The sequence below is a fragment of the Saimiri boliviensis genome, chromosome 8, assembly GCF_048565385.1.
Source record: "Saimiri boliviensis isolate mSaiBol1 chromosome 8, mSaiBol1.pri, whole genome shotgun sequence".
NCBI lineage: Eukaryota > Metazoa > Chordata > Mammalia > Primates > Cebidae > Saimiri > Saimiri boliviensis.
In genome coordinates, this window is record NC_133456.1 from 10,752,609 (window position 1) to 10,770,722 (window position 18,114).

At 40.3% G+C, this 18,114-nt stretch overlaps 1 protein-coding gene across 8 annotated transcripts in view; it reads right to left on the reverse strand.

The window, feature by feature from the left end:
- Nucleotides 1–18,114, reverse strand: part of DOCK3 (dedicator of cytokinesis 3) — a 656,527-nt gene that overhangs the window by 404,675 nt on the left and 233,738 nt on the right. For all 8 annotated transcript variants that reach the window (XM_074403778.1, XM_074403777.1, XM_074403779.1 and 5 more), the window contains exon 5: nt 2,201–2,297. In XM_074403778.1, the coding sequence (XP_074259879.1) occupies nt 2,201–2,297 (97 nt within the window). The remainder of the gene's footprint in view (nt 1–2,200; nt 2,298–18,114) is intronic.

The following is an 18,114-nucleotide window of genomic DNA, read 5'->3' on the forward strand; positions in this document are numbered from 1 at the left end:
GGGCCATATCCTGAACATTATTATACTATGACACTCTGGTTCCTATTTGAATAATCTATTTTAGCAAACAGTCAACCTGCTTAAAACTGGAACCCTCTCACCTTTATGGGCTGTGGTTGAATGTCAATTTAGTTATAAAAATCTCTGCAGTGCTTTTCTGACTCCCTTCATTTGTATTACCTAGATGACATAACTTCACCCCACTATCTCCTCAGCTTGGGTTTGGGTGGGGACAAACACTACCTCATTTTGGCAGGGCAAGGATGAAAGACAGGCTATTATCTCACAGGGTCTGCCTCTTCAGTACGGTGGGGAAGGGAGGGTGGAAGTCAGTCTTGCCCAGAGGCTTAGCTGAGAAGAGCACAACAATGAAGAGTAGAAGTCAAGAGTTCCAACCACAGGTTTTTCCATGGAAAGTTACCTCCTCCTTACTTCATATTCCACTGAGGTGGGGCACCACTTCATTACTATAGGGTAGGGGGTGAAAGTTTAATTGTCTGGGTTCCTCCCTGCCACCCCCAACATTTTTCCAGTTCATTCTACAGGCTCCACTCATCCCCTTGTTACTGTAGAAGAGGGAGGAAGTATGTTTAAAATAGCACTGGTTGTGGATTCCACTGCTGAAATGCCTGTTAGGGTAGGAGAGAAATACAGCTTTTATTGTGCTGTTCTCTTAGAGAACAGTAAAGTATGACTAAAAAAGTTTCTGTCTTTTAGGGCTATCCTTCAGCTAGAGAGAACAGGCTTTCCTTGGCACTAATTTTCCTTTGTTTGTTTGTTTCTACCCACTGGCATTGTGTGCTTCTCTAGGGACCAGGTCAGGATATATGAAGGTAAAGAAAGGGAAAAAAGAGAGAGAGAATTCTACCCACTGGCAAGTTGTGTGCTTCTCTAGGGACCAGGTCAGGATATATGAAGGTAAAGAAAGGGAAAAAAGAGAGAGAGAATTCATTTGATCCTTGAGCCTCCAAATCCCTTGGCAATTTACTCTCTTTTTTCTAACTTCCAGAGTTTTTCATTAGGTGAATTATGTGTTTTACCCAGGGCTTTTTGGTGTGATTAGTAGAAGTAGTAAAATAAAATGTGTTTATTCCATCTTGTCCAGAGCCCAAACCCTGTCACATATTTTTAGTGTACATATTATAATTATTTCTATACCCTATCAGTCTCCACTTTCTAAGTTTCCTAAGAACTTTATTAGTTTTTTATTACGTTTCTATTACTTTTGGGGGGGTGGAGTCTCACTCTATCACCCAGGCTGGAGTGCAGTGGCACAATCTGGGCTCACTGCACCTCTGCCTCCTGAGTTCAAGCAATTCTCCTGTCTCAGCCTCCTGAGTAGCTGGGACTACAGATGCACGCCAATACACCTGGCAATTTTTTTTTTCTGTATTTTAGTGGAAACAGGATTTCACCACGTTTCCCAGACTCATCATGAACTCCTGAGCTCAGGCAATCTGCCCGCCTCGGTCTCCCAAAGTGCCAGGATTACAGGTGTAAGCTACCATGCCGGCCACTTTTTTTTTTTTTAAGAGACAGGGTCTCACTCCTTAGCCTCCCTAGTAACTAGGACTACAGGTACACACCATCACACCCAACTAAATTTTTAATTTTGTGTAGAGATAGAGGTCTTGCTATAGTCCCCAAGAAGGTTTTAAACTCCTGGCCTTAAGTAATCCTCCTGCCTCAGCTTCCCAAACCATAGGATTACAGGTGTTAGCCACCATGCCTGGATTTTATTACATTTTCTGTTAATTTGTTGGCCCAGCAAAGTGTCAGATATGACATATCCTTGAAGCTTAGTAGCTGTTAAAAACTGTTAACACAATTTATTGGCCTTTATACCCACCATTAGGTTCACAAAAGATAAAAATAAGTAACTCTCAAGTTGGTTCATTTGTTCTGTAAATACCTGTTTTATGAAAGCATCTGGGGACACAACAATGAGTAAGAGAGCTAAGATCCTTGGTATTATGTAACATTTTAGTGACTGGAGCAGAGAAACTACAGGCATATGAATAATAATGTGTTCTCTTCAGGCTGAAAAAACCCAGTCTACTATGCTTCAGTAAATAAAGAACATACATTTCATAAACTGTAAATATTTGGAAATCCAAAACTGCATACTTAGCCTAGGTTAATTTTTTTACTTGGTACACTAAACTTTAATGATCCAATAAACTAGTAATCAACTACTTACCACATATAACTGTTTCCACAAACTCGCCCATTCTTGTAAGGTTGCTGTAACCTCAGTCACAATGGAATCTTCAAGTGGAACCACAGTTTCATACTGCCTAGAACCAGAGCCACGAAAGACAGCCAGATTATCTCTGGAAAAAAAATCTCAGCAAACTGTCTCCTGTCTTTGTCTACTTGCTTAACTCAAATTTTAAATTCATGCAAATAAAAAAGAAGTACATCTAATTGATCAAAGACCTTTTTATAATGACATACTGCAATAGTGAGAGTGAACTGAATTAAGATAAAGAGATTTGGGTTTTACTATGTAAGTCCTCAATTTTATTTCTATAAATACTATCCTAAAAACACACCTTTTTAAGAACAGTCTCTAAGCATTTTTCCTTCAAGGAAAAACCATGATACTACCCAAGTCTTACTCTGATTAATTTTTTTTAAATTATTTACGCCCTTCAACATTTTTCTGTATGCAAGTTTGTTCATACCCTTGGTTAAAAAAAAAATCTGGAAAAATGTTGGGGGTGGTGGCAGGGAGGAACACAGACAATTAAACTTTGAAAAGTTTGATGCATACTCCCTTAAGTTGGTATTGTATTTTCTTGCAACATAATGTCAGTAGAGGAATTCTAAGTCTGGTAAAGGAATTCTGAACCTGGTAAAAGAAAGGTGCTTGGATTATCTCTGAATACTTCATAAGCAGCATCCACTATAATACCAGTCCCTGAGCTGTCAAAAATTTATCAGTGAAAAAAAATGGACAGGATCTATCTTCAAAAAGCTCTTGGTCTGGACAGGGAATCAAACAGACATGGACAGTGATAAATCCAAAATGAAAACGAAAAGGTACCGATTTGATTTGGCTGTGCCCCACCCAAATCTCATCTTGATTTGTGGCTCCCATAATTCCCATGTGTTGTGGGAGAGATCCAGTGGGAGGTAACTGAATCATGGGGGCGGGTCTTCCCAAGCTGTTCTATTTTAATGAGTAAGTCTCACAAGATCTGATGGTTTTATAAAGAGGAGTTCCCCTGCACATGCTCTCTTGTCTGCTGCCATGTAAGATGTGATTTTGCTCCTCCTTTGCCTTCTGCCATGGTTGTGAGGTCTCCCTAGCCACATGGAACTGTGATTCCATTAAACGTCTTCTTTGTAAATTAACCAGTCTCAGATATGACTTTATTAGCAACATGAGAACAGACTAATACAAATACAATGAAAGATTTTAGCTGGATACAATTTATAATGAGAAGATCAATGAACTCTTCTCTGAAGAAATGTCAAGGTCCAATACATGCAAAAAAACCATGACATGAAAAGTATGTGTGGGGAGGGAGAAGACCAGTTATGATGTCACCTACAAATGGGCAAAGTATGCAAGATGTCACTGAGTTGGGAAATAATTTCACAAATCCAAGATTAACAAAAGCCGATATGACTGGGACCTTTTAAAAAGACAGTAAAAATTCCAGATCTTAACAGAAGTGACCTGAATGAAAAGTTATTGAAAGCAGGGAGACTAACTTGATAATATTCCTATAATGTCTATACCAATGTTGAGGGTTAATAAAATACTTTCTATGACCAAAGATTTGATGTATTGATGCATTGAGGTAACTTGTACCCACTTATTAGCCAAGGAGAGTATCATCCATCTGAAAAAAAAAAAGTCCAGGAAAATGTATTCCACAAAATTAGCATCAAGTATTATTTCTTTCCACAAGAAGATAAGCTGACAAAGTACCACTGCGTTCAAAGACGACTCAGTGCATTAATATTGAGCATCAATGAATATATAAGTTATCTGATTACACCTTATGGTTTTACTGTGTTCTAATTTTGTGTGACTTACTCCAGTAGATTACAAAAAGTCACCTTGAAATAATGCCAAGGCATTATCTATATACATCAAATTTATAAGCTCATTAAAATAAAAGCTTTTATCAAGGGCTTGTTAAGAGTAAAATGTGACAAAGGTAGTATCAGCAAGATGGCAGAAGAGGTACCTTCTACTGTCATATGCCCCCAAGAAGCATTAATTTTGACAACTTATGGACAAGAGTACCTTAGTGGGAGTCTAGGAATCCAGCAGAAAAGTTTCAGCACACCACTGAGGCAAAAAATCCAGAACGGACGCAGTGAATAGGGTAAGAAGTAAATTTAATTTTACCTGCATCACTCCTCCCACAAGGCAGCATGGCTCAACAAGAGAAACACCATAACGCTGCAATTTCTCTCACAGTGGAAAGTAAAAGCACAATGATTAGGCACCCGGCTCCACCAACCATGTAGGACACTGCCCAGAAGACTCACTTTTCTCACCCCACCCCAAATATTGTGGTGATAAGCATGGCTGAGTATTTGGGAAGGCTGGGAGTAGGAAAATAAGTATGGTTTAATTTACTTTAATTTCTTGAAATAGGGCATACTGATCTCAGATGAAAAAGAATGTGCTAATGATAAATGTGATGTCATATCTGAGAAGAAAGTCGTAATGACTTACTACACAAATTCAAAGTGAATGAGAAGATATCCTTTATTTCTTTAAGCTACTGGTTATAAGTTTCAATTTCTGAAGCTATTTCTATATACTACATCTTAAGAGTGCTGTAGAGATAATTAGGAGATGTATAGAAACAATCAGGGAAATCACAATCTTAACAACAAAACTTAAACATAAAGCACAAACATGTGCTAAATGTGTGAAATCAACCATAACATCTAATGTTCTCAAGAAGAAGGTGCACTGTAAATTGCTGCAGTCAGATAAAGATTCATAAAGAAAGTTAAGTTCCTAAAAGAGGCTGTGTCTGAAAGGCAAGGAGGTGGAGAGAGAGCCCTAAACACTATACTATGTTATAAAAAGTGGTATACAGAAAATAATGAGCAAGGCATAATAAAGAGAATTCATGCTAGTAATGGCAGCAGCAGGCTGTCTGCAGTCGGGAGGCGTGGATGGTGGTGGCAGGAGGGGCTATAGGATCAGCAATAGCTGTGGTGAGTCTCCTGTGTCCTACCTCGAGGAGGCAGCCGACTACACTGCCCTCACCCTTACACAGCAGCTCGCCGGGGACCCATCCCCAGGCCTGGAGCCTCTGAGGCTCCAGACCCTGTCCCTGCATCACTGCTCTCTCCTGCCACTGCTGCAGGGAGGGCAAAGGGAGGAGGCAGTGCTGGGGCCATGCGTTGGGGGCTGGGGACAGGAAGTGAGAGTAGTGCTCACTTCAGGGACCAGCCAGTAATGCGGTCGCCATGCCCACCCTGCTGAAAGCACTGGGTTCCTGCACCTCGGAAGGAGGCTCACTGCACAGGCCCACCCAGGGTCACATACCCAGGGTCTGCCCCATATGGGTCCTGCAGTATTACTCCCAATGGCTGGCCCGAGGCCTGCGATCCACTCCCAGAGGTGCCCACCCTGGGCAGACCCCCAATCCAGGTGAGGGGGAGTTCTGGGCCACCCCTGACGAGTGCTGGAGCCACCGAGGGACCCTGTCCTGGACAATGGCCTGGGCTTAGCAAGGATCTCTACCCCACACAGTGAGGGAACGCGGCTGGGGCTGCATGTTCCACCAGCCAGGTGCAGGCAACAGCCTCACCGTCCTGGGAACGGCTGCAGTCACCCAAGTCAGGGCTGTGGACCTGGGCCTCCCTGTGCTCTTGGTGGCAGGGAGTAGACAAGAGACCTGCACCAGGGAGGCTGCAGCTGCCCAAGTCAGGGCTGTGGACCTGGACCTCTCTGTACTCAGTGCAAGGATGAGAGATTTTAAACTTGACACTATGGAAATAGGGAAACATGAGTGATGTTAAAGGAGTGTTGTGTTTTAGTAAGATTAATGCAGAAATAATACACAAGACAAAGTAAAATGTAATTTCTTTGGAGTTTCATCTATTACGTCTTCAGCTACTTTAATCATTAAGACCTATGAAAAACTTAGATTGTTCCTATTTTAAAGTTCTAAGATGGAGGACTTACGATAATTTGGCCTCAACGGCTAGTTTCCCCACTTCCTAGCTATGCTACTTTGGTAAAGATATTTGAACTCTCAAAGCCTTGCTTCCTCATTAGAAATAAGTGGATAATTCCACTATAAATCTGGAATACCAAAGTGTGTTAAGTATGAAGTGTCAAAATGGTTAGTATAGAGGATATTTAACAAATGGTAGCTATTGTTGATTCTTAATCTTTCATTTTCATTGCTTACAATTAAGCAAAGAGTTTCTAGAATAAAGTGTTTCAATCGGCTAGATTTTATATAGTACTTTAAATATATTTCAGACATCTTATCAAAATAGCTCAGTAAGTTCTTATTTTGACATATTTCCTCAGCTCCCCAAACACAGCAATTATAGGTAAAATATAAATATTTTTGAGCTCCAAAATAAAATAAACATCTCAACATAGCAGCAACAGAACAATAACAACAACAAAAAACAACAACAGTGAACCAGGGTGAAATCACAGGTCTTCTAGATTCTAGAGTCAAAAGCCAGCACTGGTGACTAGGAACTTAAATTTAGAGGGATGATAAGGACAAAAAAGTACTCAAAATGAGATGGGAACCAAGGTCAGATTCACTAGTTGAAGTTTCTCAAAAGAAGGCCAACATAGGGTACAACTTCTATTAAACCTCACTTGGGACTATGGTTTTTAGCAAGCTGCAGGACTAAGGAGACTGGACCTCAAGCAGCCCCCTCCCCACTTCAGCCAAGGGTCAGAATCTACCACAGCCCCAATATCATTGTTGGAAAGAAGCTCTAAAATACTGTTGAAGGACCTGGTTCTATACTGGAGGTTAGGAGACAGATAGCAGTAACTGCTCAAGCACTAGACAGATATGCTCAGAGGGAGAATGGAGAAGGGAAACAAAATATTCCACTTCTAAAACCAAAATTCTACAATGTATGAAGACTCTAATGTTCAAAGGCTTAAAAATAACACAAATGGTGCTGGACTTACAATGGGGTTACATCCTTAGAAACCCTTTGTAAGCTGAAAATATCATGAAGTCAAAGATGCATTTAATTCACCTAACCTTTCGAACATCCATTATCTTAGCCTATACTCCCTTAAATGTGCTCCATAGTGGGTAACAAACGATGTTACCCTACTGTTTGGCAGAACCATCTAACAAAAAGCCTATTTTATAATAAAGTGTTAAATATTTCAAATAACTTGTTGCACACTGTACTGACAGTGGAAAACATAATGGTTGTTGTACAGGTACCCAAAGTATGGTTTCTATTGAATGAACATCACTTTCGCACCACTGTAACATCAAAAAATCTGAAGGCAAACCATCATACATTGAGGACCATCTGCAAATCCCTTTTCAGATAAAACTATCTTTATGAAATGGCCAGATAAACATTTTTGCATGTTTAGGATACTCAGAGAAATGAAAGAATCACTTCCATTTCAGAAAGGAAAAAGTATGAAATAAAACCAAGCACAAATAAAAGAAGAACTAATGATATACAACAGCATCAACTAGGAAACTAGCAAATGAAAACTATTAACACTCAAGTGTCCATCAATAGATGAATGTAAAAATTAAACATGGTATATATAAATGCAATGGAATATTATTCAACCTTAAAAAGGAATGAAATTCTAATATATAATATAACATGGATGAATCATGAAAGCACTATGCTAGTGAAATAAGCCAGATACAAAAAAGATAAATGTTATGATTCTATTTACATGAGGTACCTAGAATATGAAAATTCACAGAGACAGAAAGTAGAATAAAGATGATCAAGGGCTGGGTAGAGGGAGAATGGGGAGTAACTGTTTAAAGAGAGAGAGGTTCTTTTGGCGATAATGAAAAAGTTCTGGAGATGAATTGTGATGATGGCTGCACAACACTGAATGTATTTGATGCCACTCGGTTGTACACTTAAAGAGTTAAAATGGTAAACTTCATATTACATATATATTTTACCACAATAAAATCACACAAAAATATTGCCAGTGAAAAAAGAAAACCTCAATAAAGAAGACACATGTTAGAAAGAATTCAAAAGAGAACAGCTGCAGGACAGTACTGATGAAATCTCTCTAGAATGCAGGTTAGGGAAAAAAAGAGACCCAAAGTATGTAAGAGTACTTAAGAGTACATGGGAGATAGGTGGGAAAAAGTAATCTACTGCTAACAGGAATCCCAAAAGAAGTAAATGGCAGTGTTACAGACAATTGTGGGATATTTTTTCCCATTGCTGCTCTGCTTCATAATCCCCTTCCCATAGGTGAAATGTAGAGACATACTGTCTCCCATTATATGAGTGTAAAATGATGGATGACTGATTTATCAACCTTGCTGCATCTGGAGAACACAGGGCTATGACCTAAGCTCCTATCAACCCAGACTTAGAAAAGGAAATTAATGACTTAAAGAAGCAAAGACTGAACAGATGACAGCTTGATAGCAGCTACAGTCAATTTCCAGAGACAAGCAGTCTTTTAAAAAATTTCCCATGCAGTACTTCATTTTTTATTATTTTTATTTTTTATGGATATATAATATACATATTTTGGGGTAAATGTAATATTCTGATATAAGCACATAATGTGTAATGAGAAAATCTTGGTAACTGGAATATCCATCACCTCAAATATTTATCATTTCTTTGTATTGAGAACATTCTAAATCTTTTCTTCTATTCTATATTTTGAAATATACAATAAATTATTATTAACTATAATCACCCAGTGGTGCTATCAAACCACTAGATCTCATTCTATTTAATTGTATTTCAGTACCCATTAACCAATCCTTCCTCATCCCTCACTCCCCACTGCCCTATGGGAGCATCCAGTTTTGAGTTAGTGAGGCGAAAGGAAGGAGGCAGAAGTAAATACTGTAGTCAAGGTATGTTTCACTGAGAAGATTTGAGAAAAGGCCTGAAGGAAGTGACAAAGCTAATCAGGCACAGTATCCCGAACCTAAGAAACAAGCCTCAAGGCAGGAGCATACCTGAAATGACTGAATAAAAGCAAGAAAACCAGTGTCACTGAAGATTACAGGGTGACAGGAAGCCACATCATAAAACTTGCAAGCCTTTGTAAGAACTTTGGTGTTTGGTCTGAGTGAGATGGGAGTCGCTGGAAGGTTTTAAGCAGAGGAGTAACATGATCTAACATATTTTTAAAGAACAACTCTGGCAGCTATGTTGAGCTATAAACTGCAGAGAAACATGGATAAAAATAGGGAGACCAGTTAGAAGGTAGCGGTATAACAAAGGCAAGAAAATATAACCCCAGGAAGTCCCTGTTTTTCATTCCATGCCATAATGTGACAATTTAGGACACCGAGTTTCTCCTTCTTCCTCTCAGCTGTCTAATGCTGTACAAACTCCACCCAATAGTCCATAAGATGCTCACATCTCTCCTATTGTTCTTTAGCAGCTGACTCTCAATAACTCTCACAGTCTTGTATACTGGGCACCCACACTAATTCCTTTCCAATTCTCACTTTAACCACTTTGAAGGCCCAGATCTCTAACCCTCTCTGGTTATGATAATATCAAGGTTCCTACAACACTTATAAATATAACATGCATAACTAGAAGCAGAGTCTAATATTGTCTCCATCCTAGAGGAAAGTGTGAGATTGAGTTTGAGAAAAGCTTTGCTAAATAGACCAAGAATGAGGTCACAGAATGAATTAATAAACAGATGAACAAACGAATGTATAAATAAATAGGCAAATGTTAAAAAAAAAAACCCTTAGGCATAAAAGGGTAATTTGGCTTGAATGTTCAAAAGCAAGAAATCTTACGGCTGATCTACTGATTCTCCCTTTAACTCTAATCCAAACTAAGAGTTAAACAAATCTAGCAGATGTAGAATGACTAAATAAAAATTAATTACATGATTTAAATTATCTTGGCATACTCAACTAAACTAATATCAAAGACTGGGTGGGGGGAGGGGGACGCACTCAGGCACAAAGCACCTTTCCAAGGATTCTATCACAAGCCAGCTACCAAAATGGCCTGCTATAACTTTGGGAGGCTAAGGCGGTTAGATAACCTAAGGTCAGGAGTTTGAGACCAGCCTGGCCAACATGGTGAAATCCCATCTCTACTAAAAATACAAACATTAGCCAGGTGTGGTGGTGTGTGCCTATAATCTCAGCTACTTGGGAGGCTGAGGCAGGAGAATCGCTTGACCTCAGGAGACAGAGGTTGCAATGAGCCGAGATCGTACCACTGCATTACAGCCCGGGCAACAGAGTGAGACTTTGTTTCAAACAAATTTAAAAAGACTAGTTTAACCTAGTAGCTGCTGAAATGAACTGCCCCGACTCTAAGAACAGTTTTACCTACTGCCGTCACTCACCCACCAATCAGAGCTTGCCAGCTCCCAAAAACTTCACTAGTAGTAGTAAGTTTTCTTTCAAAACAATATGTAACATTTCTCTTTCTAATAAAACCCCATCCTTTTGTTTTTCAGACACACAAAAGACTACCCTGTCTGGCAGAAGCAAATACTGTAGTCAAGGTATGTTTCATTGAGAAGATGAATGCCAATTTGCTTTCCTAAATAAAACTTTTTCTTTTTGTTAAAGGAGGCAAGTCTTGTTATGTTTCCCAGGCTGGAATACAGTGGCTATTCACAGGCATGATCATAGTGCACTATGGCCTCAAACTCCTGGGCTCAAGCAATCCTCCTGCCTCAGCCTCCCGAGAAGCCAAGACTATAGGTGTGTGCCACTATGCCTGACCTTCCAAATGAAATGCTTTGTTCAGAGATTTGTCTCTACATTTTTATTTGACTTGGACAGACGGATAAGACAATTTGATATATACAAAATACTACTTGGAAGGATAATCTAATCAGGAAATCAGGACTGGAAAAAGCTTAATGCTCACTTTTCTGATGCTCATGCTCATTTTTCTGATGTTCACTCATTTTCTCTTTCAACTTCAGCACTCATATAGCCAAAAATCAAACTCAAGTTTTGATCCTGAGAATTGCTAAATTATCACATCAGTTGAATCCATGGCCTTTTCATTAAAATTAAGATAAAAGGCAGAGTAGCGACATAAAAAGAATGGTAACCTATATATCAGAATAGAGATAAGAAGAAAGACATGGGATAACTTAGGAAAGTCTAGACTCCACCCCTAATAAACCTCCCTTTGGCATCAGAAAAAATTCCTTCTTCCTGAATGATGAGGGAATCCTTGCCTTGCTTACAAACCCAAAGATTACCTCACCTGAGTGAATTATCTTGCAACAAGAAGCCCATTTTCCTTAGGCCCTACATGGGGGCTAGTGTTCTGTAAATTCAATGTGTTTACTTCCCCAGCCACTCTGAAAAGAACACTGTGAAAGAAATAACAGCTATGCAGGTGCTCAACTCCATACACTTTCCCTCACCACAAGGCTGATCTGACACCACAACTGCTCAATCAGAACTGGCCAGTAGTAGTGGTGCTAGGAATACTAAATATCCATGTGTAGAACAATGAAACTAGACCTCATCTTTCACCAGATACAAAAATCAACACAAAATGGATTAAAGACTTAAATGTTAAGACTTGAAACTAGGGGAATGCTGGGAAGATGGCCGACTAAGAACAGCTCAGGACTTCAGCTACCAGTGAAAGTGCAGAGGGTGAGTGGATGCCGCATTTCCAGAGGAATTTTTATTGCTCACAGACCAGGAGATACCCAGGCAGAGGGGTCACCAGCGCTGCTGTTCCGGCCAGTGCGGCTGTATTGGTCACCACGGGGCTGATTTGGCCCGTGCGGCTGCTTTGACCACGCCCTGTTGTGGTGGTTCTCTGTCCAAAAGCCACTGGTCTGGAAGCCCCCTTAGCTGGCGAACCCTGAGACGGCAGAGTTGCCCATTCATCTGAAATAGCAAGCCAGGCCAGGAGACTCCTAGGCAAAAAATCCGCCAGGAGCCTTGGCGCAACTGTTTGAGCCAACTCAGTGAGTCGCAGCACGAGAGATCCCCATGCCTTTTCAACAAGCGACTGGAACACTGGGTCTTTCAACTTAAAAAATAAAAAAAAGACTCTGAGTCAGGGAGCCAGGTGATCAGGCTCGGTTGGTCCCACCCAACACCCCCAACAATGACAACAAAAACAGTAATTGAAAACGCTCTGGGTTGAGCGTTTCACAGCAAGCACAGCTGAACCCGGGATGGTCCGGCTCGGTGGGGAGGGGCGTCCAACATTACTGAGACTCTCCACCACTACGGAGGCAGGCCACCACTGCTGAGGCAACCCGCCATTGCCGAGGCAACCTGCCACAATACAGAGAGTCTGCAATAACAGAGGCGGGGCCACCATTGACAAGGCAGCTGTAACTATGCCCATATAAACAGGACTGCAGGGAAGAGCACAGGGCAGCTGGGCAGAGCCCATAGCAGCTCAGCAAAGCCTCTGCAGGCAGACAGTGGCTAGGTGGGCTGCTAGCTGGGTGGGGCAGACCTGAAAGAAAAAAAAAAAGGGCAGTAGCACAATGGAAACTCATAAAGCCCTAACTCCCTGGGACAGAGCACCTGGAAACAAAAAGCAGTTTATGAGTTCAGCTGAAGCAGACCTAAACGTACCTGTCCAGCAGCTCTGAATGAACAACAGAGCTCAAAGGTCAGGGCTTAAGCCCCAATAAAAGATAGACTGTCTCCTCAAGTATCTCCCTGACACCCATAGAACCAAAGAGTCACCTCATAAAGGAGAGAATGGACTGACAATTGACGAGCATCCTTCAGGGACAAAGATAGCAGAAGAGGAAACTGGTAGCAACCCTTACTGTTCTGCAGCTGCTGCAGGTGATTCTCAGGCAAGCAGGGCCTGGAGAGGACCTCAGCAATCCTACGGCAGAGGGACCAAACTGTTAGAAGGAAAGCTTAAAAAAAAAAAAAGTAACTTCAGCATCCACGAACTAGAATCTAACTCAGAGATCCAATCTGAAAGACAGTAACTACAAAGACAACAGGTGGATAAACCCACAAAAATGGGAAGAAATCAGTGCAAAAAGGATGAAAACTCCTGAAACCAGAACACCTCTCCTCCTAAAAGGGATCACAACTCCTCACCAGCAAGGGAACCAGACTGGATGAAGAAGGATTGTGATGAAATGACAGAATCAGACTTCAGAAGGTGGGTAGTAAGAAACTACAGTGAGCTAAAAAAAAAACATGTTCTAACCCAATGCAAAGAAATTAGGAACATTGAAAAAAGATTGGACGAAATGCTAACGAGAATGGACAACAGAGAGGAATATAAGTGAATTTATGGAGATGAAAAACACAACACAAAAACTTGCAAAGAATGCACAAGTTTCAACAGCCAAATTGACCAAGCAGAAGAAAGGATATCAGAGGTTGAAGATCAACTCAATGAAATAAAAAGAGAAGGCAAGAACAGAGAAAAAAGTGCAAAAAGGAATGAACAAAATCTTCAAGAAATGTGGGACTATGTGAAAAGACCTAATCTACGTCTGATAGGTGTACCTGAATGTGATGAAGAGAATGAATCCAAGAAGGAAAATACTCTTCAGGATATTATCCAGGAAAACTTCCCCAACCTAGCAAGGAAGGCCAATATTCAAATCCAGGAAATACAGAGAACACCACAAAGATATTCCTCAAGAAGAGCACCCCAAGGCACATAATCGTCAGATTCACCAGGGTTGAAATGAAAGAGAAAATGCTAAGGGCAGCCAGAGAGAAAGGTCGGGTTACCCACAAAGGGAAGCCCATCAGACTCAAAGCAGATCTTTCAGCAGAAACCCTACAAGCCAGAAGAGATTGGGGGCCAATATTCAACATCCTTAAAGAAAAGAACTTTCAACCCAGAATCTCCTATCCAGCCAAACTAAGCTTCATAAGTGAAGAAAAAATAAAATCCTTTGCGAACAAGCAAGTATTCAGAGATTTCATCACCACCAAACCTGCCCTACAAGAACTCCTGAAAGAGGCTCTACACATATAAAGGAACAACCAGTACCAGCCACTCCAAAAACATACCAAATGGTAAAAGGGCATCAGCACAATCAAGAATCTGCATCAACTAACCAACAAAACAGCCAGGTAGCATCAACATGACAGCATCAAATTCACACATAACAATACTATTCCTAAATGTAAATGGACTAAATGCCCCAATCAAAAGACACAGACTGGCAAATTGGATAAAAAGCCAAAACCCATCAATGTGCTGTATCCAGGAAGCCCATCTTACATGCAAGGATACACAAAGGCTCAAAATAGAGGAATAGAGGAAGATCTACCAAGCAAATGGAGAGCAAAAAAAAGCAGGAGTTGCAATTCTCATCTCTGATAAAATAGACTTTAAAGCAACAAAGATCAAGAGAGACAAAGAAGGATATTACATAATGGTAAAAGGATCACTGCAACAAGAAGAGTTAACGATCCTAAATACATACGCACCAAATACAGAAGCACCCAGATACATTAGGCAAGTTCTTAGTGACTTATAAAGAGACTTAGACTCCCACACAGTAATAGTGGGAGACTTTAACAAACCATTGTCAATATTAGACAGATCAACCAGACAGAAAATCAACAAGATATACAGGACCTGATCTCAGACCTGGAACAAGCAAACATAATAGACATTTACAGAACTCTCGACCCCAAATCCACAGAATATACATTCTTCTCAGCACCACATCACACCTACTCTAAGATTGACCACATAACTGGCAATAAATCACTCCTCAGCAAATGCAAAAGAACGGAAATCATAACAAACAGTCTCTCAGACCACAGTGCAATCGAGTTAGAACTCAGAAAGCAGAAACTAACTCAGAAGTGCACAGCTGCATGGAAACTGAACAACTTGCTCTTGAATGTTGACTGGATAAACAATGAAATGAAGGCAGAAATAAAGATGTTCCTCGAAACCAATGAGAATGAAGACACAACATACCAGAATCTCTGGGACACATTTAAAGCAGTCTCTAGAGGAAAATATATAGCAATGAGTGCCCACATGAGAAGAAAGGAGAGATCTAAAATTGACACCCTATCATGAAAACTGAAAGAGCTAGAGGGGCAAGATCAAAAAAACTCAAAACCTAGCAGAAAACAGTAAATGACTAAAATCACAGCAGAACTAAAGGAAATAGAGACACAAAAAACTCTTCAAAAAAATCAATAAATCCAGGAGCCGGTTTTTCAAAAAGATCAACAAAATAGACCACCAGCCAGATTAATAAAAAAGAAAAGAGAGAATAACCAAATTGATGCAATAAAAAACGATAAAGGGGATATCACCACAGATTCCACAGAAATCCAAACCATCATCACAGATTATTACAAACAACTCTATGCACATAAACTAGTAAACCTGGAAGAAACGGATAAATTCCTGGACACCTGCATCCTCCCAAGCCTAAACATGGAAGAAGCCAAAACCCTGAATAGACCAATAACAAGGTCTGAAGTCGAGGCAGCAATTAAGAGCCTACCACCCAAAAAAAGCCCAGGTCCAGATGGGTTCACAGCCGAATTCTACCAGACATACAAAGAGGGGCTGGTACCATTCCTTCTGAAACTATTCCAGATAATACAAAAAGAGGGAATCCTTCCCAAATCATTTTATGACACAAACATCATCCTGATACCAAAACCCGGCAGAGACTCAACAAGAAAAGAAAACTTCAGGCCAATATCCATGATGAACATAGATGCAAAAATCTTCAATAAAATACTGGCAAGCCGATTGCAACAGCATATCAAAAAGCTTATCCACCACTATCAAGTAGGATTCATCCCAGGGATGCAAGGCTGGTTCAACATATTCATGTCCATGAACGTAATTCACCACATAAACAGAACCAAAGATAAAAACCACATGATTATCTCAATTGATGCAGAGAAGGCCTTTGACAAAATTCAACAGCCCGTTATGCTAAAAACCCTCAACAAACTAGGTATTGACGGAACGTATCTCGAAATAATAAAAGCTATTTACGACAAACCGACAGCCAATATCATACTGAATGGGCAAAAACTGGAAGCATTCCCTTTGAAATCTGGCACTAGACAAGGATGCCCTCTCTCACCACTCCTATTCAATATAGTACTGGAAGTTCTAGCCAGAGCAATCAGGCAAGAAAAAGAAATAAAGGGTATTCAAATAGGAAAGGAGGAAATCAAATTGTCTCCATCTGCAGATTACATGATTGTATATCTAGAAGACCCCATCGTCTCAGCCCAAAATCTCCTGAAACTTATGAACAACTTCAGAAAAGTCTCAGGATACAAAATCAATGTGGAAAAATCACAAGCATTCCTATACACCAGTAATAGACTTAGAGCCAAATCAAGAACGAACTGCCATTCACAATTGCTACAAAGAGAATAAAATACCTAGGAATACAACTAACAAGGAACGTAAAGGACCTCTTCAAGGAGAGCTACAAGACACTGCTCGACGAAATAAGAGAGGACACAAACAGATGGAGAAACATTCCATGCTCATGGTTAGGAAGAATCAACATCGTGAAAATGGCCATACTGCCCAAAGTAATTTACAAATTCAATGTTATTCCCACCAAGCTACCAATGACCTTCTTCACAGAACTGGAAAAAAACACCTTAAACTTCATATGGAACCAAAAGAGAGCCCGCATAGCCAAGTCAATTCTAAGCAAAAAGAACAAAGCAGGAGGCATCACACTACCGGACTTCAAACTATACTACAAGGCTACAGTAATCAAAACAGCATGGTACTGGGACCAAAACAGAGATATAGACCAATGGAACAGAACAGAGGCCTCAGAGGAAATACAACATATCTACAACCATCCGATCTTCGACAAACCTGACAAAAACAAGCAATGGGGAAAGGATTCCCTGTTTAATAAACGGTGTCGGGAAAACCGGCTAGCCATGTGCAGAAAGCAGAAACGGGACCCCTTCCTGACACCTTACACCAAAATTAACTCCAGATGGATTAAAGACTTAAACATGAGACCTAACACCATAAAAACCCTGGAAGAAAATCTAGGCAAAACCATTCAGGACATAGGTGTAGGCAAGGACTTCATGATCAAAACGCCAAAAGCAATGGCAACAAAAGCGAAAATAGACAACTGGGACCTAATCAAACTTCACAGCTTCTGCACGGCAAAAGAAACAGTCAGTAGAGTGAATCGGCAACCAACAGAATGGGAAAAAATTTTTGCAGTCTATCCATCTGACAAGGGCTGATATCTAGAATTTACAAAGAACTAAAGCAGATCTACAAGAAAAAAACAAACAAGCCCATTCAAAAATGGGCGAAGGATATGAACAGACACTTTATAAAAGAAGACACACAGGAGGCCAACAAGCATATGAAAAAATGCTCATCATCACTGGTCATTAGAGAAATGCAAATGAAAACCACATTGAGATACCATCTCACACCAGTTAGAATGGCGATCATTAAAAAATCTGGAGACAACAGATGCTGGAGAGGATGTGGAGAAATAGGAACACTTTTACACTGTTGGTGGGAGTGTAAATTACTTCAATCATTGTGGAAGACAGTGTGGCGATTCCTCAAGGACCTAAAAATAGAAATCCCATTTGACCCAGCAATCCCATTACTTGGTATATATCCAAAGGATTATAAATCATTCTACTATAAGGACACATGCACACGAATGTTCATTGCAGCACTGTTTACAATAGCAAAGACCTGGATCCAACCCAAATGCCCATCGATGATAGACTGGATAGGGAAAATGTGGTACATAATACACCATGGAATATTATGCAGCCATCAAAAACGATGAGTTCATGTCCCTTGTAGGGACATGGATGAACCTGGAAACCATCATTCTCAGCAAACTGACACAAGAGCAGAAAATCAAACACCGCATGTTCTCACTCATAGGCAGGTGTTGAACTATGAGAACACATGGATACAGGGAGAGGA